Source organism: Solanum verrucosum, unplaced genomic scaffold (genome assembly GCF_900185275.1).
Source record: "Solanum verrucosum unplaced genomic scaffold, falcon-dt-bn FXZP01000008.1, whole genome shotgun sequence".
NCBI lineage: Eukaryota > Viridiplantae > Streptophyta > Magnoliopsida > Solanales > Solanaceae > Solanum > Solanum verrucosum.
The window spans coordinates 328,836-353,873 of NW_026020195.1; the positions used below are offsets into that span (position 1 = coordinate 328,836).

Genomic DNA, 25,038 nt, shown 5'->3' on the forward strand with positions numbered 1-25,038 from the left:
ACGCGGGATAAGATGAGATATCCCAGAATTAAGTTCATTTTGCATTTTCACATATTCCAATGCTCTCCTTACCACACAAAGCGTCCTGCTCGAACTCGTGAGGTCACATAGAGACAACTTTACGGTTGTTCCACGGCTCCAACTTTATTAAAGAGGAAGAGAAAACTAATTAACATCACAATAGATAGAATTATATATGTTTCTTATAGTGTCTCCTCTTTCATAAATAAATAAGCAGCAATTCATCTATGTTCATCAAAAACTCAGTTCAAAGAGGGAGAAAAACAAAGAAAAAGCACAAAACAATTACAAGAATGAAGTCACAATCAACAAGGCAACAGTACACATAGAGTCCGTTTGGATTGACTGAATTTAAGTAGCGTTTAAGCTCCGAGGCCAATGAAGTTGTAGCAAGCTGAGGACTTGACTCACTGCAGAGTGAATTCAGTATCAGAATTTACAAAGACCCTGTGCAAAACGACGTATGATCAGCTGTTAAAGTATCTTAACCGTTCAGCCTAAAGTATTTCCGACCAAAAGGGGGAGAAATATGTAAAATGTACCAAAGTGTCGTTCAATCTTGTGGTCTTAAACATGTCATGTGGAAAATTAGAATCAGAAGTTGCCAAAAAAGGAAGAGACATTCTTTTTTAAACGGAGTGTAAAAGGAAAGTAAGACAAGAAAATTGAAACGGAGTGAGTAACATGTTTTGAAGACTAACCTGTCAAAGTGCCAATGAAGCAATCTTTGAAGTTACAATCCAAGATCATGAGGGAATATAGAAAGCTTGAATCCGGTGCCCTTATCGTCTTCCTGTTCTTTTTCTTGATTCCTTTTTAGTATCGCTCGTGCAGATCTAGCTGCAGATTCACTGCAACCCTGGAGTTCAATTAGCTGGAGGTTTTTCACATCAGCCAGTTCAGCTGGGAGTTCCTCAAGTTTATCACATGATATGAGTGCGAGGTGTTTTAGTCGCGGAAAGTTCCCTGATGAGGCTTTCCAAGAAGTTAGATCTGTCCTTTCAATCCATAAGACCTGCAGACGAGGAAAACCACCGTCCTCTTGCTCCCACGACTGTCCTTTAAACGCATTTTCTTTCAACTTCAGCACCTCAAGGTCTGGCAATAGACCTAATATAGACATATCTTTCCATTCAAACCAAGTGTCTACCAGAGAGAGCTTTTTTAGCTTCTGAGGGAAAATATATGCTGGAGGAAGGTGTAGCGGTTTACTACTTAGACGAGTATCATTTACCAACTTCAGATATTCGAGGCAAGCTAACTTACCTATGTTACTGAACAAGCCAGAACCAGACCCGTCTTTACTGGTTTCTAAAAGCGCATCTATTTTCCCACGAACGCCTAATTTCTTGAGATTAGGAGTTCTAGTAAAAACTTCTGCTGTGCAACATTCGGGTGCTATAGTTGAAAGTGTTTGTAAGCAACGATTCACCAAGTTGCCCTTGCTGCTCTTGGGGCGCTTAGTGGAAGGCAATGTAGCAGAGGCGTTTGTGCACACATGCCTTAATCTTGTCATATTCCAAATGTCTGCTTTGATGTCAAGAGTAGCCTGTTGCGTCTCAACGATAAGTGTTTGTACGTTCCAAAGATTCCCAAAATCCGCGGGAATGGTCTTAATCTTGTCAGTTGATAAAGCAATGTACCTCAAATGAAATAATTTGAAGAACTCTCGAGAAAATCGATTGAACTTGATTGATTCAGCATCTAGTACCCTAAGCAATGGAAAGGCTTTCGGGATGGATGGTATTTCATTTGGAGGCATGTCAATTTTCTTCGAGCCAACACATAAAAATGACCTGATATGCTCACCGGAGGGCTTTGTTGATAAGAATTCAGGAACCAAGGAGTGAATACACAAACGACGATAAGTGGCTAACTCTTGTTTCCCTGGAAAAGATCGTTCTTGCCCTTGTTTGATTTCTTGAAAAAGATTCTCCTCCGTCATGGCCTCGTGTCTGCAGAACTCATGCAACATGTCATGAACGCGACATATTTTGATTTGACCACTGCAACTCCTTTGCATTACCATCACTAAGTTCCTATTGACAAGATCATTTAAGTGGTCCTCTGCTACATCCTCTAGAGCCAATGGTCCTTGGTATTGTATGAATCCTTCCGCGATCCATAACCGAATCAACTTCTTAGCAGGAATTTGAGAACCTCCTGGAAATGCCCCACAGTATAAAAAACACGCCTTTAGGTCATAAGGCAAACGATCATAACTCATTTGAACCAATTTCTTGCAGTTCTCTGGATCTCGATTTATGAGGTGCTCACCGACACTGGCAGCCACCAACTCCCACTCCCTTGTTGTCTTTCCTTTGCCTATCAAAGCTCCGGCGATAACCACTATTGCAAGAGGTAATCCCATACATTTTTCAGCTATACTTTTCCCGGGCAATTCTAACTCAGGTGGACACTTTTCCTTGTGAAAAACCTTCTTCTCAAGTAGCTCCCAACTTTCATCTTTAGTTAAAAACTTAAGATCATGAGGTTTATCATTACAATGCTTAGCCACATGTGATTGTCTTGTGGTCATCAACACTCTATTCCGTTTACCATTATTAGGGAAAGCAATTTTGATACGATCCCAAGCTTCCATCGTCCACACATCATCCAAAACAATAAGATATTTCCCACCTTTTCCAAGAAGCTCCTTCACTTCATTTGCTAAGTCATCCTCTGGTGTATCATGATATTGTTTGTTATTTCGAGTGAACTTGCTGATAATGTTGAGAAATATTTCCCTTCTCTTGAATGTTTGAGAGACATATACCCAAACGCGGGTGAAGAACTCATACTCAACCTTTGGATCCTTGTAAATCTTATATGCCAAAGTTGTTTTACCAAGACCAGGCATACCAACAACTGGCACAACCTCAACATAATCTGATCCTCCGATGAGACGATCAATTACAATTTTTGCTTCATCATCAAAACCAACCACATCATCTTCCTCAACTACAGGGGCCTGTAATATGATTGTAAAGAAGAAATCTATAAAACATATCAATTTACTTGAAGTACTAGTTGAGTGTACGTGCTTAACAAAACAAGATTCTCAACGCGACCTTCATTACATATAGCAACCACATTTCATAATTTACCAAAATCTCCCTTTTAGTTGAGAATACAGATTTCACTGCTTTAAATACACTTTCCACAAAGGTATATATATATATATACATATATATATATTTTATGGTATACTGCCTATATGTTATGATATTGTCCAGCTTAAGTTTGCTCAACCTTAAAGGCTTCTAAATTGCTTCATAATGTAGGGTATGTTGTATCATAGTTTCAGTAAGACTTAGAGAGAGTACAATTTTTTTCTGTACTGTAATAAGCTTATAGTTATAATGACATATTTGATAAACTATTTTTCGTTTTGATAAATGATTTGTGTCAATTTTGTTCGAATAGAAATTACATTTATCATCTGTTAGCTTGATTTAGTCGGGCTCCAATTAGCTTGATTTAGTCGGGCTCCAATGTGGGTACCGGACACCGGGTGGGAAACCAAAAAAAAAAAGTTTGTTGATAGAATCTTCTAAAATATGAAAACGTTTCTTAAATTATCCATAACATTACTGTCTATCTTATCTTATTGTTAAAATATGCTTACACTTGGACTTTACTTTTTCTCAATCTTGGTTATAAATTTGTCTTTATATTATTTGTTGCTAGTTACCCTACCCCTTTAATTATGATGTATACCGACTATATTACTTGAACTAGTATCACAAAAGAAAATTATTATTAATAATAATAGCAGAAATTAAAAGAATGAGAAAAAATCACCTTCCTCTCTTCATCACCTCTATTGAAATTATCATCTAAAGTTATCGCTTGAAGGCCATAAGCGTCATTTTCTCTAATTTCCTTCACTCTTTCCCTTATACTTTTGATCTCATCCGCTACCCCTTTTGCTCTAGCCACATGAGTAATATGAATCCATTGAGCAAATTTGTTTTTATCATCATGTCTCTTAGCTTCAATCACAAATTTATCAATTGAATCCTCAGCATCATTCACCACTTTTCTGATTTTCTTCACCATTTCTTTCAAAACCTGTAAGTAAAACAATTTACTCAATAAAACTATTAATTATTCTCTTTAGTTGGTTGGAGTATTCAGGTATTCAAACAATATTTTTCACGCGAAATATACATTTATGTGAAAAATGCAATAAAATAGTTGATAACCATATTTTTGATGCAAAATATACATTACGATCATGCTTGTCCCAAAAATCCTGCATATCAACATGTGTGAGCGTGTGGATTGCACGATGACACCATGCTTCTATGCTCATTCTGAGTAGCAGAAGAGAGTTGTGACATGAGCTATCATCTTAATTAGACGACAAGCAAGAAGATATGAGAAGAATATTTGTTGATTTTTGTAGCCTCATATTTAAGAAGACAACACCATATAGTTACTAATTAAACATGAAAGTACACGTCAGTATTACTTCGCTCTAACTTTTGTTGCAAATAAGATGTTTCTATTACTTTGCACTGCTTCTATAGAAACGATATTTCTATTACTTTGCAGTTACTTTTGTTATGTAAAAGATAATTTTAGAAATTGGGAGACCTTATACAAAAACTCAACTCTTATGAATATATTTTGCGTTCCTTTTCCATCCTCCGGTACAACTTGTTATTATTTATTTCACTGATAAGTATGAATTGATTGTGTTCTAATCAAAAAAAAAAATCCCTTCGACTTCTTTTTTGTCTATTTAGCTCCGTGCTGGAGCATAGATTTTAAAAATTTATCTTCAAATATTTGATTGACCATGAAATTTGATCAAATGTCCCAAAGACTGGCTCTAAGCCCCTTTTTGGGTCCTCCCCTCACCAAACTTCATTTTTTTCTAAGTAAAATGCATCTCCAAACACAACCTCAAATTTCATAAATAACTCAAATTTTCAACTTCAAAATCTATGATAAAATGAAAGCTAAGATTGAACATATTAAATTTAAATCCTAAATCTACCTTAGCACCCTATTTAATTATAACAATGCAAAGACTACTTTAACTAATACTCCCTCCATTTCATTTACTTTAATTTTTATACTAAAAATAAATATTTCATTTTAGTTTGAATCTAAGAGTTATATCACTTCTTTCCTATACGAACTACAATCAGCAATAATTAGCTACCATAAATAAACTATAGTACAGCAAAAAAAAAAAACCCAAGTCAACACGAGCACGGGTCAAGTAATATGAAAGGAAGAACAGTATTTGGAAAATCAATTCATATTGAATGTTAAATAAATTAAATAATTCCTAATTTTAAGGCAAACCTCATTTTCCCTGCGGGATTTAGCAGCTTGTTTGAGGAAAGCATTGAAATCATTGAGATCTCGGAGTAGATTTTCAACTTCGCCTTTGATTCCGAGAATCAAATCGGCGTTGTCGATTAGTAACTGCATCAAATTTTCTACTAAGAACTTTACTGCTACATCCGCCATTGTTGCACCTCGAGCTTGCTGGTTTTCGGGAGTTATTGACTCAGAAAGTAGTAAAGTGACAACTAATAATTGGGAATTTTGTTAGTAATTGATTGGGGCTTTTAGAATTCCTTTTAAGATATTTCTAGGTACAAGTTGCTTTAGTTTAATCACACTCACATTTTATCCGCTTTTGAATCTCGTAATCTTAAATTGAAAATGAATTAAAATGTCTAATAAGTTTTCATTTTAAAAGAAAGTAAGATAAACAGTTGAAAGAGAGAATATTATTATCTGTTTTAATTTACATGACATGTTGTTTTTTTAGTTTGTTCGGAAAAGATGTCATCTTTTAAAATTTAATAATAATTTAAAAAAGTTATATGTCTTCTTATTTCTTTGTTTAAAAAAGTTATTTTAACATCCACATTTTATCCTTAATGACATGGTTTGTTGAGGTGTTTACTATCACTATATCATTTAAAATAAAGTGATATTTAATTTTTCATTCGATGTTTGATATTCATACTAAAGTTCATTTGAATTTGTATTGAAAAGTCACGGCTTCCTAACTAAGATGATTGTATGACCATAATTCGAACCTAAAACATCTTATTAAGGATGAACTTCATCGCAACCCTTGATACATAATTTGCATACATGTTCTATTATTAAAGGTGATAAATGGATGGGTGGAATTGTATTTGGGTGGATCAAAATAGGTTGAGTTAATAATTGGGCAAATTATTGACTCACTCAAAAGTTATTTGGATTAAAATAGGCTAAAATTTGGGACAAAATTCAATCCGTCCAATTTTTATGGTTACTTTATTTGTTCTTTGATAATTTTTAAATACCTAAGAAAATTATTATTTTTCTTTATTATAACTATATATAACATATCATATGATTATAAAAAAAGAATTAACATATCATATAAAAAATGTTTTCTTGAAAATCTTTCGTGGACCAATTTGGGCTAGATATCAGCTCGAATTGGGCTAAACTTATAAATGGCCGGGCAGGACATTAAAATGGGCCTAGCCCTTTGAATGGTTTGGAGTTTGGGCCAAGAACCTAATCACACATTCAGCATAATCTATGCTTCTTTTTTTATAAAATAACTAAAAAAAAAATGAATGCAATTATATAAGTTATTATATTATATATACTCATTAAGTCATAAACTCATAATGTACAAAGATTTCCAATATCACTAAATTTTAATTTATGATATTACTTCACACGAAGAAGGGTTATAAAATAACCCCCAAATCTGTCTAATTTGATTCACCATTTGCTCTTTCCATAATATTTGAAAAGTAAAATAAAAATGGCACAGATTTATAATTTAGAAGGTAAAATAAGTTTTTGATAGATTGACCTTCTGAGTGATATATATACTTAAATGATTTATTTATTATATATATATTTTTAAAACATGACTTTACGAAATAATTTCATATTGTTGGATGATGATTTGAGTAATGGACACCCAATATAATAAAAGTCGACCTCACAAATTTACATCAAACATAAAATCAATGATAGAGTATTTTTGTAATCTAATGTAATAATTACCATTGCAAATTAAATTAAAACGGGAAACAAAAAATGGAAATTTTACACAAATTTCATAGTGTTAAGAGCTAATTACATCTTATTCCTTCTTTTTTTTTCCAAACTAAAATCTCTTAAATTTGGTGGAATCCGGATACATTCCAAAAACGTCTCGATACATCGAGTTCTGGTTTCAAATTCATCCCTCAATGTTCCGATACACCACGTCTCGGTTTCGAATACATCACTCAATCTCGTATGTCCTGATACATCGCGTAAAGTAATGTATCCGAAAATAGGAGAGAGTTGAGATTTTTGAAATTTTTACAAATGATAGGAAATTTTTAAAAATATGATGAAATAAGTTGTGTATTTATGTAATTTTTTCATATGACTAATGAACTTACACTAATATGGGAATGGGGTACTTAAATAAAACCAGTTATGACCTGTTTGCTAATTAGGTGGATTTAGCCTCTAATTAAGGTTGATGGTATTTATTTATTTTTGTTGTCTTTCAGATTATACGGAGGGCCGTCTGGCGGCTGCTGTTGGACAAAAACATATTTTTGTTTCGTTTTTATTTGTCACATTTTATATCTTTAGATTAAATTGTATAACCAACATGGGTTGTGGTGCACTTGTGGGAGTGCTTCACCCTTAACCAGAAGTCTCGGATTCGAGCCCTGGATATAGAGAAAATCTTGTTGGGAGCGCAACCCTCGAATGGGCCTTGCAATGTGCAATCCGGATGTTGACACCCAATTTTGGCCCTCCACAATATGTATTGATCATCGAGCTTTTTCAATTTCAAACGATTTGAAATAATTAGCTTTTAATAAAAGTTGCAATGTATTTCAAGTTTAAAAAAAAAAATATATAGTTTTGTCACTATTTTTAAATTTTCAAATAATACACATATTTTATAAAATTATATTTAGTACATTTTATGGGTATTCAAAAATCATCTAAAAATAATAATAACAATTTAGTTTTTCCTAAATATTTGGTTAATTTAGTTTAGTTAATTAATAGCTTATATTTTTGAGTTAATCAATTTATAATTAAGTTAATCATTTTATTTTGTTAAAATTAAGAAGCTCGTTAATTAATTAGTAACAATTCATCTTATTTGATCTTTAGCCGAATTCATCAATCATCGAATTGGCTATGTGTTAAAATTCCATTGGTTAAATTTGGTAATGCAATGAGCCATTTCGGCTAAAATTGCAATACTTTGGTCAAATCCTAAAGACCAAATGGTTTTATAATAAACCCTTTTCCCAAATCTTGGCCCAATCTCATACAACCCATCAGCTACATACAACAATACACACGATCAGCAACACCAAACAGTACCCGACTGACCCAGAACTCAAGCGCGACCCCTGCTGCGTCTTCTCCCTCGCGTGACCAGACGAGCAGAAACCCAGAAATTCCAGTAGTACGCGACGCAACTCTCCAAAATCGCACGTAGCCCGCGTCGTCCTCTCCCTCTCTTCGTACAAGAATATTCTCGATCGAGCCAGGTGTTTGCATCTCGCGCCTCGATCGTCCTTCACTCAAAATCAACGCCTCTCCATTCAAACTCGTACACTAACCAGTTGGCAACCCTTATATGTTAAGGGATTTTTCAAAAATCCCACATCGAAAATCTTTCCAATTTTTAGAGATTTTAGGCCTATAAATAGGCCTTCTTCTCACTGTTCAAAGAGGAATGAGGAAAACCTGAGAGTACCCCTAAAAGGTTTGGGAAATCTTGGTTCAATAGTTCAATTTTTGTGGTTGTTCGAGTTGAAAGGGGTGGTGGAGTCGTCTTCTCAACTCGTCGTTTTAGCTCGCTGCTCAGTGAAAGGTAATTCTTCCTTCTTTTAAATATTTTTATTATTTGGTTGTGTGTTGAATGACTGGATTAGATCAGTTTAGTTGTTGTATCTGTTAGTAATTTTGATTTTTGGTTTGCTGTCCATTCTGATGTCTTAGTAACTAGTAAAACAACTAATTTTCTTGTTTGTCGTAGATACTGTTTAGTTCTTTGTTTATATTTTATGTTTAACATTAAATTCATATTTGCTAAAAAGAGGATGGTTGATAGCTAGCATTACTTCACCCTCGTTTATGAAGAGTAGCTCTTATGTTAAGCTCTATTTGTTCTTATTTTGACCAACAACTTATTTATTCTGCTAGCTATTTGTTTTTCTTTTCCCTTCTTAGCATGTTCACTAAAAGAAAAGTAATAATTGAGTTTCATATGCTCCATATGGCTGGTTGTCTTAATCTTTGCTAAAGTTTGTTTGGAATTTATTTAACATTCTCTGATGTGTCTCTCTAGTATCGCTTATTGTTACTTTAAAAATGAATAAATTTAGCTAAACTTTGTTGAATATAGTTAGCAATGGGTTCCCTTGTTTAAATAACAGTTTGTGGAATTCTTAATTAATTAGCTGCTTTAGAGATGTTTTAGTAGGGTGATTTGTTGCATTTAATATTGGTTCTTTCATCCTTAATTTCTATTTAGTTATATTGATATGCTATTTGGGTTAGCTGCTAGCTGGCTATTATAGTTAACTTTAAAAATCCCCATGATAGTAGCGAATAGCCCATTTATGTTTACTATGTGTGGCCGCGTGCGTTGGCTAAATGAATAGTTAGTTGCATTTTGCTCATTTATTTCTCCCATGTTCATGGATCCTTATTGTCTGACCATAATAAAATGAATTTGAATTATTGCTCTATTCAAACTCGCTAATCCTTATTTCGTTTGTTTTCTTTGTGTGAACTTTCTTGTTCGAGTCCATTTGGACTCTCCATTGGTTTGCATTCAACTCTCTTCGAGTCAACCTCATCGGAATCGTGAAAGGGAAGCTAATATTAATGGGTCAAATCCCAAATCAGTGGCAGCAGCTAAGTAGCGGTGTAATGGCAATCCCAAATGGCCGAAAATTGAATTTTGGGATTTTAAAATCCAATTCAATTGCAGCAGTAGCAGCCAGCAGTCCCAAACGAACTAAAATTGGAAATTTTTGGACTTTAATTAGTCCAATTTACAGCAGTAGAGCAGCCCGCAAAGGGCTAAAGATTTTGGAATTTAGGACTTAAAGGTCCAATTTGAGCATAAGCGACAAAAGTGGTCCGAACATTAAGTCCAATGGCTTGATTTGGAGACATGCTCTTTTCCTTTATTTGTCTTATTATTTGTTTATTGATTGATTGTGAATTAACGCTTTATCTAATTTAGATGAATCCTTGGGAGTTTTTTAAAATAACTTTTCTATTTCGTTAGTTGTTTACTTCAAATATCTAAATTTTCAAAACCCGTTTTAGTTAAGTCACTCTAAGCTTTCAAGACTAACTTGAGAATTATCTTATATTCTTTCATAGTTAGTATTTAGCTTTCAAATCCACGCTTAAGTTATTGTGTTGATTTTTCGACTCAAAAACTTGACTCGGATAAAATGTTAAGTTAAATTATTATTTTGGCACTTCAACATTTGAATTATTTCATTAATTGGGATAATATGAATGTACAAGTATCAAAAGATTTCTCATTTATCAAAAAATAAATATATATATATAACAAAATTAAATAATAAAATAATAAAATAAGATTTTTTCAAGTAATTTAAGTTATCTTTTCAAATTAGCCAACCTTTAAATCCGTCGGTTAACCGCGTGTTAGCGGATTCTCTAAGATGCCTAAACCCTTCCTTAGAGAATTATTTGAACTCTTACCCGACTCTGGTTTATTAAATGTTTTATTTAAAATATTTCCTTTCAAAAAATTCCTTTTAAAATGGTTTTCTTAATTTTTCCTAAAGAATTAAGTGGCGACTCCAAATAACTCATTTTTCCAAAACATAACAAAAGTTGCCAAAGTTGCGAAATTGGTTTCGAAACCTTAGTTTTCGAAATCAGGTCGTAACACCGGATTTAATCAAAGCTCCAATGTGGGCTCGGAACACCGAATGAAAAACAAAAAAAAGAAAGATTAAATTGTATAAATTCTAACTAATATTTTAAGATATTTTTTTAATTATACTAATATGGAAAGGATATATCTTTTTATACAATTTTCCAATATTCAAAATTTTAGATTACCCTAATTTAGTTTAACTTGAAGATTAGTTAAATTAACTCTAAAAACACAATTTAGACAAATAAAAATGAAGAGAAAGGAGTAATATTAATATTAAAATATAGAAAAATGTATTTTAGTTCCAATGACACATGTTGTTTGTCATTATTTTTTGTCAATAAAATATGAGTAATTAGTAGTTACTTTGATGTAAGCATTTTTCATTGGATACCGTCAGCAATGTCATAGAGTATGATTAAATAAATTATCTACATTATTTTATTTTCTGACTTGTCGTGACAGAGCATAGTCATATTTTTTTTATAAAAAAAATAGGGAATGGGCGAGGGGAAACAAAGGAAGAGAATACAAGGCGAAAAATCGAAATTTCATTAATAAAATGACAATTCATGAAATTCGTCAGGGAGATGATATTTCTAGTAAAAAAATAAGTTTTATAAATATACATTTCAAATTCATTATCTTCTCTCCGTCAATACTTCCAAGTCTCAAGTTTACAACTTTCCATATAATCATTTGAGATATTTATTTATTCATTTATTTATTTTTCTTGGTACTTAATTATCAAAAAAACTTCAAAGACCCTACTTATAAATTTATACTGATATAATATTATTGTTGTAAGTATCAAATATTAAAAATTAAATAAGTAAAAAAAAAAACTCATTTATTTTTTAAGAAAACATTTCAATTCTTCTACAAACACACCCTACTTCACAATAAAAAGAGTTTCGCTTAATTGACCTTCCTACATCGATGATCACAAATAAAAAAAAAATTCTTATCTCAAAAGTCAATAACACATAAGTGGAAGATACAGAATTTGAATCTATGTCATATTGGCATGCAAGTCGTTTAATTTCAAGTTAGGTACCAAAAAAATAAAAGAAAAATTAGTAGGTAATTAACAAATCATTTTACTCATCATACAAGTGTCAAATGTTCCTAGTATTTTTGAATACTATGATAATTGATTTGCAAGATGTATGACTTTAGACATTATTTACAAATATTAAATAGGACTAGTTTTCAAGTCCATATGACGATTGATTAATTACAAACTTAAGATAATAGTAATATATAATTAGGTAGTGTAGGGTCCTAATCCAACTAAACATCCTTAGCCGCCTGCTCCCTAATCCATGCACCATTGGATACGAAACATAAAACAAAACAAAATTTATGAAATTAAATATAAAATAAAGTTATTGGTTTTTTGCTTCTACCAATAATTTGCGTAACACTTTTTTTTTAAAAAAAAATATTTCAAAATAATAATAGTGTTGTATGGTTTTCAAATATAGAAATAATTTAATTTAAAAGTTTTAATTTTATCATTGATGACAAGTTTTTTAGGCCTCCAAAATGTCATAACATATTTAAGATCACAAAAATAAAAAAAAGCTTCATTTATTAAACCCCGGATACATGTCAAACACCTTCCTAAAAGTGTGTCCCTCTGTTCACTAAGGTCGAGCTATCGTAATACAAAGAGTCATAAGTGAATTAAAAGTCAGATCAATCTCCCATGTGTTGTGGCCCTATGGTGTTATGCTTGTGAAATAGAAAAAAATATTGCATCGATCAAACTAAGACTAGGAATTAAATCAAATGCATTGAATGTTTCATCGTGTTAACAAGATAAAAAGAAGTAATTGCTATTGACTGAATTAATCTGGAAGAAGAAAAAATATTTATTTAACTATTCATATTTACTATACTTTGAAAATTCGAAATTGACTATTAATATATACTCCGATTAAGTTTGAGAGAATAACATAGGTAAAATACATGATATATTTTAGTACGATGGACAAATAATAAAATGTTTTGGTGAATGTCAAGTTAACACTTCATACAAATTAAAACAATATATATATATATATATATATATATATATATACGGATATTTTTTAATTATTAATATTAATATTGTTAAGGGGTAACATCATTGCCGTTTAAGCAACAACTTGCACCTCCCCTTTAATGAAATTATTTTTTGTAGCACTATAAATTAAAGTCATGATAGATACACAAAATATACAAATTGGCCTTTAATTTCTCCAATAATCTCTCAAAAAAAAAATGGATGATCTTTCTCTTATCTTTTCTCATCATAATAAGGGTGAGACATCAAGAAAACAACTTCATAAAGAAGAAGATGAAAAGGCAAATTCTTTAGCTTGTATAATTTCTTTCAACAATAATTTTGAAAATTCTTTGTTAATCCCAAAGGAAGAGGCAAATAATACTATAAGTTTCTCAAATAATAATAATATTATTGGTGCAAAATTTGGAGAAAGAAGGAGTGGGGAGCAAGCACATGAACATTTGTTAGCTGAAAGAAAGAGAAGAAAGAGGATATCTAAGTTGTTTGTTTCCTTAGCCTCTCTCATTCCTGGCCTCAACAAGGTACGTACTGACTCGATTAATTTAAATTTGAATGGTACATGACCCATTTTATGGTAAGTTTGTGGGCATAATAAAAAAAATTGGTGACTGACGTGAATTTTCTTCCCTTTTATGAACTTTCATTTTGTTATTATTCCTTTTATTAATCGTTATCTAATAACATTTAATTAATGAGGAAAAAATACACTTCCTATCAAAATATTTTCCATTTTCAAAACTCTTGAGGGGCGTTTGATTAACCATCTTCCAAAACCTCAATCGTAAGTAACTAAACTTATAAAATTCATGATAACTATATATAAGTCCATGCAATATAATATTAGTCGTAGCTCATTCAGACATAATAATTTTGGCTCAAATTCTGTATATATTGTTATGAAATTCACTAAATATTTAAAAGTATGATTTTAAACTCCAACACATAATATTAAATTTTGTATCTGCGCATTAATTGAAACATGTTAAATTATTATATGACAGATGGACAAGGCATCAATTCTTGAAGGAGCAGCCACTCTCATTAGACAACTTGGTGAAAGGGCAAAACAAGATGATCATCAATCTACCATAGACATGATGAAGAAGAGTAGTTTATTACCAGAAGTTGACGTAAAAAGTTTAGAAAAAGAGTTGCTCATTACAATATTATTATACAAAAACCAACAAAAAGGAAATATTGATGAAATATTAAGTGTGATCCAAAGGCTTCATTTAACTATCAAGACCACCAATTTCATGCCATTTGGCACCACCTCAATGCATATCACAGTTATTGCTCAGGTTTGAATTCTATCTTACTATATTTCATGTTATTGCACGAAGCATCCCGCATTAGTAGAATTCAGAGAAGAACTGTACCCTAAGGTTATGATATAGACAGACGGCAATCTACCCTAATACAAATATTAGTGGCTACTTCCACAACTCGATCAATTCTTAAATAGTGAAATTTAGTTTTGCCAAATGAACTCCATACTGATATTCGATTTTTTGGTGAGCAACAACGATCAACTATAGTTTACAGGTTCAATTATAAAATCCAATAATCTCTAGTAAAAATTATATATTTGTGTAAAACTAATTACTTAATAAATATTTATAGATAATTTATCTTATACTCATGAATGTCAATGAAGTACATCATAATTCATAATACATTAATTGCATTGTTTTAAATATATTTCAATTTGTTATATATGATAATATTTAATTTCTCTCCTAATTTTATTTTTTTACAGATGAATGATGAGTTTTGTGAAACAACAGATTTTCTTGCTGAGAAATTAAGATCGTCGATAATCAATGTGTGAAGATTAATGTCTGGTCAGCAGACAAGTTGTACATTTGTTATTATATATGCAAATAATAATTAATCACTATATGCTTTTGTATTTAACTAATTAATCACATGTATTTTTGTACATATGTCTATCCCATAATAATATAAAACATGTGTTTTTTTGTATAAACAGAGTGGAATAAAAGTGTCAGCCTTTCATGAATTTTATGCGGCGTAAATTAAATTAATCGAAGACTCCGATGGAGATAATAAAATTTATTTTACAAAAGAAGCATATTATAGAGATAAAAAAAAATTATTTTACAAAAGAAGCATATTATAGAGATAAAAATAAAAAGTCATTCTGCGATTTGATATTCAACACTTGGATTCGTTCTATACCCATTAATTATGGTGTCATTCCATTATTTCAATACAATAATAACATAACTTGAAATTGGTTAGAATTGAAAGATGTTTGGGATAATAGCACTTTTTATTCATAAGTTATTGGTAATTATATTTTTTGGTCCTAGGGATATATGATTGTAAGCAGATTTAGTTTTCAATTAAATAAAATGTGTATTTTAAATCCTTTTATGTAGAAAATATGTCATATTTTACTATTTATAAAATTATTTTATCGTTAAATATGGAGTAATAATACAAACTTAAGATAAGATACAATTAATTAAAGCAGTGAGATGGTTAGTATTTATGTAACTCTAGATAGGAGGTTATGGAGGTCAATGATTAGGTAGAAGATTATTAGTAACTAGTCGAAATTTGTCTAGCTTTCTTACCAGTATTGTTATTATTATTTTCTTATTGTCTTGTTCTTCGATTTTATTATTACATGTTGTTTCCTTTGTTTCTCTTACCGTATTATTTGTAAAAATTACTACTCTCTTTTTTCCTTTATTTTTAGCATGTTCTTTCATTATTGTATATCTTTTTCATACTTGATTTCGATATGCTTTACTAATCTATCATTACAAGATAAGGGTAAAACTATGCACCACATTCCTTAGAATTCACTTACGAAATTATATTGATATTATTACTATAAAGAGATCACAAAAATATGTTTAGTCCGAATACCGCAAAGATTATAATCAGAATTATCAATAACCAAGGGATTTAAATACTGTTAACCCAAGATATTTTGAACAAGCTAGTATAATTATTAATTTGAATAAAGTACCAATATATGTAAAGAATATTCCAATTCAAGAAGTGGAATGCAGGCAGAAAAATACCCTTTTTTTACAAATAAAAATAAATAAATGGCGGCTAAAAGTCAAGTCAAGATAATTTTGGAACTAAAATGTCACTTTTACAAAACTCCAAATGTCTATAACTGAAAAATTAAATTCTAATCATAATGCCGCGTTTGGATGTCCCACTAAAAACACAAATAACAAGTCAAACTAAATTGGTAAACTAATAGTTCACCTATTTACCTTTCAAATATGATTCTTCTAATTGATTTTTAGTGTATAGTTGTATGGTGTCAATTAACAAACATTATTGTAATACTTTTGAAAAATACATTGGTTGATAAAGTTGACCAAGAATTGATAGTGACTAAAAATAACATTGCAAGGGTTATCGTTGGTGGAGCCCGAGCCCAAGAGATTTATTCGAACCTACTTCATAATTTTTTTTATATTTATGAAAAGATTTTTTTATATTTCTAATCTCCTTAATAAAAATTACGAATCTACCACTATTCGTCACATTCCCTTTCTTAATGTTTTGACATATTGATGGAGATTGACATTGTCTCTTTCGAATATTTAAGGGGTAAAACTGACATTTTTCCATATGAGCGGGAGAAATCATCAGGAACAAGTGTATTTTTGAGCTACTTGACTAACGATAAGGGTATTTTTGAATTATAACCTAAAATGAAAGACAATATCTCATTTTCGAATAGTTTACAAGTAAAATTGACCTTTTTTCCCTTTCAATAATCATAGTTAATATATACTTCTTTCATTTCATATTACTTAGCTATGTTGACCTAATACACCCCTTAAAAATTTTTAATTACAAGTGTATTTTATCAATATAATAAAATTGTCTTGACTTACATGTCTGAAAAGTCAATCAAAAAACTATTCTTAATATGTGCGTCAAGTATTTTGAAGCGAAAAAAATATAACTTAAACCTTTTAATACTAAACTCACTTTTTAAGTATTTGTTTTCAACACTAATTGCCTATCACAAGTAGGTGGAAGACATTAACGGTGAAGAGTTCATATTTGAAAAGTCAAAAAAATACAAATCCTTCTAGGTTGAGTAGAGTATCATTTTCTTAACTTTGTGGACTAATACAATAATTTACTTGAGAATAAAGGGCCCACTTATACATGTTAATTGACCTAAATTCAAACAACATACGACTATATTACGCAAATAGATGAAGAAAATTCAAAGTGTAAACATTATAATAAGTTATATTTAATTAAAATAATTAGTGTTTAATTTACACGCATAGACTAATATAAAAAATGGAACATATTCTTTGAATTTGTTTCCCCTATCCTCTTAGTTAATAATGGACCTATATTGTATAGAGGAAAAAAATCCAAAATTATTATGAAGCTATGTTATTGTGCTAATCTATATAATAGTATATTAATTCATATATAATAGGTAAAATGTTCAAATTTGTCCTAGTGATTAAAACAAAATCAATTTAACAAGCATCCTAGTGATTAAGGGCGATTTCGAACCAAAATTGTAATGACAAGTAGGGGCGGAGCCTCACAATACGACAAAATAGTTGAAATTTTGTATTTGTCTTTTAATATTTTTTTTATATATAATATGCATAAATTATTAATTTAGAACCTAATAACTCAGAAATAACTAAAATATCGAACTCATAACTTTCAAATTCTGACTAATTCCACAACTTACTAAATAAAGGCATGAATGAGTCAAACTTATAACTAACAATAAAATTAAAACTTTTCGTCGAATAGAAAAAGACAAATCTTAACATTTTTCCTTTAATATAAAATAAAATAAGGTTAACATACAAGCATTGACTAACATACAAAAAATAGGACATATTCTTTAGATTTATTTCCACTTGTAGACGTGTTGTAAGACCAAATTCTTATCACTAGTAACTTTGACCACGAACACATAAACCCTTTCTCCTCACATAAAACACTATAAATACAAACCCAAAAACTCAAAAAATATACAAAAAAAATAAAAATCAAGAACTTATTTTTTCAAGGATTCATCAATGGAAATATTCAAGAGAAACATGGGGACTTTTCGAGACGAATTCGAAGGTGACGATTTTTACGATGAGTTAAGAAGACAGATGTTAATATTAACAACAGAAGATGAAGAAGATTATGTTCAACAATCAAATGATCAAATCAAGAATTCAAAAAGAGTAGAAATGAAATCTTTAGTGTTGCAACAACCTAAAGGAATTCAATTTTATTGGTATGGAGATAAAGAGGATTATAATAAAGTTCCAAAATGGTTATTGGATTTATGGAATAAAGGAAATAGGGGTGAAGTGCTAAATGGAACAGGAGTTTTTATTCCACATATTGTTAAATCAAGAAGAAGAAGTAAATCAAGTATGTTCCCTTTTCTCTTATATATGAATTATTTTTACTACTACACTCTACCAAACGAATCGATCGGTATGAACAAACTTTCAAAATATGTATATTTAGAAAGTTGATGAGCATTACTTTTTACGACTATAAAATACTTAATTTTTTCTTGAAAGTTTGGTCGAACACCTCAAATACTCTTTTCAAGAAAAAAAAATATTTTTGACTTTCCAAAAACTCGATAAACAGACTTTTAGTCTCACTTAAACAATTTTTTCCTTGTATATCTTCTATTGCTTATACTTATTTTTTTTTCTCATTTCTGTCTGCAGGAAGGAAAAATACTGAAAGAGGAAACATATACAAGCCAGTGTCAACAGGAAACTGTTAATCATCCTATAATTAGTTCTAATCATCAAAAATAAACTCTGAAGTTTTGATGTATTGTATTAGCCATGTAAAAGATTTATTAAATTTATTTATGAATTTAAAAGGCAAATCTCCAAAAGATCTATCGTAGAATTACACGGAATATATTGTTGTTGTGATCACCAAAAGATTTACTATCCGAAAAACAAAAACAAAAAGAGAGATATGAGAAGTTTTTTCCATTAACAAACAACAAACATCAATTGCAACCAACAGCCAGAAGGGTGATACTTGTACATACAACGAACGACGATTAACCAAGGACTATCTTCGAATAGATAACTAACATACCTAGTACAAGAAAATAGCTAAGACTAGATAATAGTATACAGATCACTCATTGTGCTCAAACTATCTCGAGGCAATGTGGATCGAGATAGTACACGAGTACTATACGTTTTGTCATTGTGTGATTCCGAGTGAAAGACTTTTGAAAGTTGTGAACTACTATATAATGACTTATCTTCACAATTTCAAAGGTGTAGGAAATGACTATGAAAAGGAGGAACCTAGTAGGGATGAATACGACGTACTAGAGTTGGTCTTTGGGGCGTGCTAACCACAACGAACTGAGTGCTCGAAGCCTTGACATGTAATCACTTATGACAAGGAGGGCTCGAGCAGCTTGACGAGTAGTCAAGATTCGATGCAATTGTTGCAAAGTTCGTTGTCGCAGAAGATCAGCCTAGCAATAAAGAAAGCATAAATGTGAATTTTGTTGCACAAGTGTTGTAAAGAACTTTGAACAGAGGACAGTTAGTTACCTGCTGAAGGAAGTTCTCAAGAGTGCCAAGCTGTCTCATTGCAATTGCCATTTGCCCCATATAGTCGGCTACATTTCCTGAGCCAGTAGGGCCGAGAGACGTAGATGAAAGTGTATCAACGAGTAATTGTTGCAGGGCTTCCATACCTTGTGATAGGGCGTCCTCGGCTTGCTGAGAAGACTGTTGCAAGTTACATATGCCTATGAGCTGCTGCTCTGTGAATGGTTCAAGATGGTTGCCAAGAATCTGTATTTCCAATGTCAGGTCATCAGTATACGAAAATAAAACACTAATAGAAAATGACACTTAAGTCGTAGTGTTACTCCTATAGCTTTTTGACCTTCAATTTTGGTACTTCGATTATCGTATTATTTTGATGTAGTTACTGTTCAACAGGTGCTGTTATGCTTTCATATCCGTTTCTTCTTTTTCTGGATTGCTTTGATTTGTTTTCCTTGACTGACACCCTCTCTACCTCTGACCTTACTGTGTAAGACTACACTAGATACTTTAAATATAGTACGGTAGCTGAACGAAAAGCCTAGTTTACCTTGAGAAGCTCAGAAGAACGAAATCCGCCTAACCACATGAAACACCTTTCTACAGGAGTCTTCCACATGCCTGACAGCATATGAAAAACATCTGCTTTTAGACCTACACTCTTTAACTTGAATTTTTCGTCATAATGTGACATTACACCATCAACGAGATGGCGCAGTTCATTATCGCCCCTGTGAGAATTTACAGCTGATCGGAGATCACTGATAAGTCGTTGATGTTCATCTAGCCAACGAGCATAATCCATGTCGAATGCCAATGCCCCTGTACAAGTATCACAATTACCCCCCATTCATGACTAACACATGCCAGGTCATAAATTGATCAAAATTACTCATGATATGTTCTTCAATCGGAAGAAGGAAAAAACAAGACGTAAAACATTAATCTTCTCGTGAAAATTTGACATGTAACGAATGCTAGCAAGGACAGAAATTTTCTAACCATTTCCACCAGTAGAAATGCTCTGATCTCCTGCATATCCATTACCAATAAATATGCCCTGCATCCAAGCAATTCATTCAACTACGTAGAAGTTTCGTACGATTTGAAACTGTACTAGTTGGCGGGCTCTACTTACAAGTAGTGGAGGAAGAGGTATACCTGTTGGCGGGCTCGTTTTAGCTCTTGCTCTAACTGTGACAGTTTGAGCCTACTATTCTCCAGCTGTTGAACATATGCCTGTGCAAAACAAAAACCTAACAATCATTTAAACATCAAGCATATATAAGTAGACGTATAATATACTGATCAGCAATGATCAACATCGCAGACAGCCTAAATATTAAGCTATAAGCTTAACATATGTTTAACAATATAATGCTGTCAAGCCAACCACCTGACGTGTGATAATATCTTGCTAATTTTGCATAAATAGAAAATAAACCCCACCGGCCCACCCCCCACCCCTGCAAGATATAAAATCATGCGAAGCAAGAATATCCTGCTATTCATAATTGCTAACAGTGGAACTATTACACAAATTGCATCTGTTTTTCCTACCTATAGTGTTCAACTATATCTGGACGTCATGAAGATATATGTAATGTGTGAGCAAAACACCTTACTTGTTTGTTGCAAGTGTATGCATCTATATGATTCTAAATGCAAATGTACACATATACAGATGCATACATTTTCTGACGGAAGCTATATGACACCACACAGTTGCTAACTAAAGTGAGCTAAACTCAAAATACGATTACAGAACTTAGACTGTACATAATAGTCAGAAGGACGAAAAGTATCAGTAATGGGAATGTGCCAAATCAATCTCATTTAAAATATTGCAAAAGGTGAATAAATTACTTTTTTCCTTAATCGGCTTTTCCTAGCAGCTTCTCGATTCTGAGCCAGCCTGCGAAGTGTCTGCAAGTAAGCTAAGTAAATACAGTAATAATATGTAACAACCAATGCAATAGATTAACCATTGGAATAAAGAGATAAGAGTAAACCAGTACAACCACCTTCTGGTCTCCAAGCTTTACTTTGGACAGGTCCATGGAGTCCACAGCTATTAATGTACCATGCTGAACCCCTTGGCCCTACGACACAAAATCAAATAAATGCAAACAGTTCATAATAGAAGGTTGGTGGTATAGCTATGAAAGATATCAAATCATTCCCCTATAGGGGCGAATACGATACACTTAATTCGTTCAAATAAATTCAAGGGCAAAACAACAGGTTCATTTACAGAATATTTCTTGAAGTCACTTTCCAACCCAACAATCCATTAAATTCCAAAGATACTGTTTACAGAGGCTTGCCAAAATAGTCAATATTATATTGAATTCATTAACACAAGATTTTGGAGCAACATAAGATACAAATGCTACCCTACCAAGCTGAGTTAGTTCAACCACAGATTAGTGAAATTAACACATCTCCATTACCCAAAATAGTGTGAAATCAATAATAGAAACTTGAAACTCCAGTATATCTTGAGATTAAAATATTATACTGGAGTTTCAAGTTTTTATTATTGATTCTTGAAATCCAAACACTGCTGCATATATTAGGACGGAGTCCTGGGCTGGTGATGGACTACTGCTAAATGACAAAAATTGCAACTTTCATTGGGGTCGACTACATGAATCTTCACCGTCTACATCGCATTATCCCTCCCTTTAAGGGAAAAAAGAAGAAAAAACCAAGGATACACTATTGCTTAATGCCAAAAATTGCAAATTTCTTGGGATCGACTACATGAATACTCATTGTTTGTATCACAATCACGTTATCCCTCCCTTTCAGGTGAAAAAAGACAAGGATGGACTAATTGCTTAATGCCAAAAATTGCGACTTTCATTGGGGTCAACTACATGGACCTCCACCGTCTATACCACATTGTTGAAAAAAATAGGGGTAGGGGGATCAAACCATCATTAACAAAGTGAAAGTTCAAATAATCAACCAATAGAGCTACTAAGATTTCCGCTGTCCATATCACATTATCCCTCCCCTTAAGGAGAAAAAGACAGGGATGAACTATTGCTAAATGTCAAAAAAAGGCAGTTTCCATTTGGGGTAGGGGGTAGAGAAAAGCCAAAACCTGATGGTTTCTTTCATCAGTATCAACATCTGTTGAAGTGTCAGTCTGCTGGCTATGGTCTGCAATACCAGAATCACCCCAATTCTCAAAATGCTGCACATTTCCCAATGCCACACCACCACCACCACCCCCTCCACCCCCACCCCCTCCACCCCCCACCTTTCCTGGTTGTGCCTTCTGCAACATAAACCTTCCTGTCTCAACCCCTGTCTCTGATGAACCAATACTCTGCAATTCCCATTTTCAAACACTTCACCTCATAAATACAAAAAAACACAACCAAATTTTACAAACTGCAAAGATTGATCATTTTTTCTCTTACCGTATTAAGTTCACCAAAGTGTAAGTTATTGTTGTTACAAGAAACAACACCAATATTGTTTGGCCTCATTTCACCATATACAGAAGCTATCAAGAAACCAAAAAAAACAACAAAACATTTATCTTTTTAAGGTCACAATCAAAGATAACAAAAACAATTGAGATATTGTTTGGTGGGGAGATCATAAAAGATAAAAAATGTATACTTCTACTTAAATCAACAGCATCTTGTTGAGTGAATCCTGTAGACTGTTCAAGTTCTCCAATATCAGCAAAACGTGCTGCAAGTCTACTACCTTCATCACCTCTATATAACATTACAAAAAAAATTGAATCTTTAATCCTTTTAAACACATAAGAACCTTAAAAACCAAGAAAACCTCATACACATGCACAAATCAAGCTAAAAATAGTGGAAGCGACAGGATTGTCATCAAGCGATTCAAAATATGAGGAAGTAAACACGTGAAGAAGCCGAATGAACCATGGCTAAAAAAGGATTCGAATAATTTTAACCATGGCTAGAAAAGGATTCGAATGAACCCCTCGGTCCTACATGGCTCCGCCCCTAGTTGAAAACATGTAAAACTTGAAAACACAAGAACTTGAACTCCATAAACATGCATAAGTAAAAGCTCAAAACAATAAAAATTGAATCTTTCTATGCCCTTTACTCATACAAGAACTTAAAAACCAAGAAAAACATGAACCCCACAAAAAACATGCACAAATCAAGCTGAAAAAAAAACATATAAAAAATGAAGCTTTCTAACCCCTTTACTAACACAAGAACTTAAACTCCATAAACATGCACAAATAAAGCTCAAAACAATAAAAATTGAATCTTTTTTATGCCCCTTCACTCATACAAGAACTTAAAATCCAACAAAACTTAAACCCCACATAATCAAGCTGAAAAAGACATGTAAAAATTGAATCTTTTTAACCCCTTTACTAACACAAGAACATAAACTCCATAAACATGCACAAATAAAGCTCAAAACAATAAAAATTGTATCTTTTTAACCCCTTCACTCATACAAGAACTTAAAAACCAAGAAAACACAAACCCCACATAAACATGCACAAATCAAATTGAAAAAAAAGAGGAGAAATATCTATATGATACCTGAGGTAATAACTTGAGTAGCAATACATATTAGAGTTACTATTACTATTATTATTATTATTAAGAGTAACAGCTGCTGCTTTGAAAGCTTGCATTTTTTTTTCCTTCTCCACTAACTTCAAACACCTTTAAAAAAAAAATCTTCTTTCCCAAAAAATTGTCTGTATTTTTCTTGAAGCTAAATCTTTCAAAAAAGAGATTGCGTATGAGTACAGTTTTTATATTAAATTAAAGTATAATAGTAGTAGTACTAGTAATTTAATATAAACGTCTGAGTTTCAGATATAGCCTCTCACCTTTTTTCATTATTGTAAATTTGACCCTCTCTGTCAATTTGGGCATTTTAGAGTCCCAATAAAATCTTTTTTTAAAAACACCTTTACAAATTCCAATATTTTTTAGTAGTAGTACAAATAAGCCAATTAGTATATTTTAGTCATATAATAGGTTAATGGATAGAATCCACATGCTAAAATTGCTATGGTATTAGTGAAAAAATTAGATGGGAATTATTAGTTTTATCTTCGAATTATTGACAATTTTAAAATATAAGTATTTTTATTTGACTAACTGAACTTAACTCCAATATTGCAATATGAATGAAATACTCCTCTAAATTCTCGACAAGTTTATAAGTGTTTTCAACATTTTTATCTAATTTTTATTAAGAGTCATATGTTCTTACGAGAGTTTGAAGTTATTTGTTATGTCATGTGACAAATCGGTGGTATATCTAAATTTAGTTAGTCAAGTACTATAATAGTATTTTTAAAACGATTAATAGTTTGGAGAACAAACTAATAATTTAGGCCAAGTTTTAAAATGTTTTTAATACTTCTCTCAAAGAATTAA

General features: G+C 31.9%; 4 protein-coding genes across 4 annotated transcripts; 2 read left to right on the forward strand and 2 right to left on the reverse strand.

The window, feature by feature from the left end:
- Window positions 1-734: 734 nt before the first annotated feature.
- LOC125829843 (putative late blight resistance protein homolog R1B-16) lies at window positions 735-5,605 on the reverse strand. Its single transcript, XM_049509048.1, has 3 exons — window positions 5,344-5,605; window positions 3,826-4,095; window positions 735-2,992 (listed from the first exon to the last, which is right to left on the reverse strand). The coding sequence occupies exons 1-3, from the start codon at window positions 5,509-5,511 to the stop codon at window positions 755-757; spliced, it is 2,676 nt and encodes an 891-aa protein (XP_049365005.1). The 5' UTR covers window positions 5,512-5,605; the 3' UTR covers window positions 735-754.
- Window positions 5,606-13,231: 7,626 nt separating this feature from the next.
- On the forward strand, window positions 13,232-15,123 carry LOC125829877 (transcription factor bHLH18-like). The gene is made up of 3 exons (XM_049509090.1): window positions 13,232-13,558; window positions 14,039-14,338; window positions 14,797-15,123. Exons 1-3 carry the CDS (start codon window positions 13,232-13,234, stop codon window positions 14,866-14,868), a joined length of 699 nt encoding a protein of 232 aa, XP_049365047.1. The 3' UTR covers window positions 14,869-15,123.
- A 2,955-nt stretch (window positions 15,124-18,078) lies between these two features.
- On the forward strand, window positions 18,079-18,984 carry LOC125829885 (uncharacterized). Its single transcript, XM_049509105.1, has 2 exons — window positions 18,079-18,452; window positions 18,764-18,984. The coding sequence occupies exons 1-2, from the start codon at window positions 18,104-18,106 to the stop codon at window positions 18,820-18,822; spliced, it is 408 nt and encodes a 135-aa protein (XP_049365062.1). The 5' UTR covers window positions 18,079-18,103; the 3' UTR covers window positions 18,823-18,984.
- A 40-nt stretch (window positions 18,985-19,024) lies between these two features.
- Window positions 19,025-24,291, reverse strand: LOC125829852 (transcription factor TGA2.3-like). The gene is made up of 11 exons (XM_049509059.1): window positions 24,187-24,291; window positions 23,264-23,364; window positions 23,059-23,144; window positions 22,737-22,964; window positions 21,649-21,726; window positions 21,491-21,550; window positions 20,786-20,863; window positions 20,627-20,684; window positions 20,175-20,446; window positions 19,625-19,870; window positions 19,025-19,545 (listed from the first exon to the last, which is right to left on the reverse strand). The coding sequence occupies exons 1-11, from the start codon at window positions 24,279-24,281 to the stop codon at window positions 19,393-19,395; spliced, it is 1,455 nt and encodes a 484-aa protein (XP_049365016.1). The 5' UTR covers window positions 24,282-24,291; the 3' UTR covers window positions 19,025-19,392.
- Window positions 24,292-25,038: the final 747 nt, after the last annotated feature.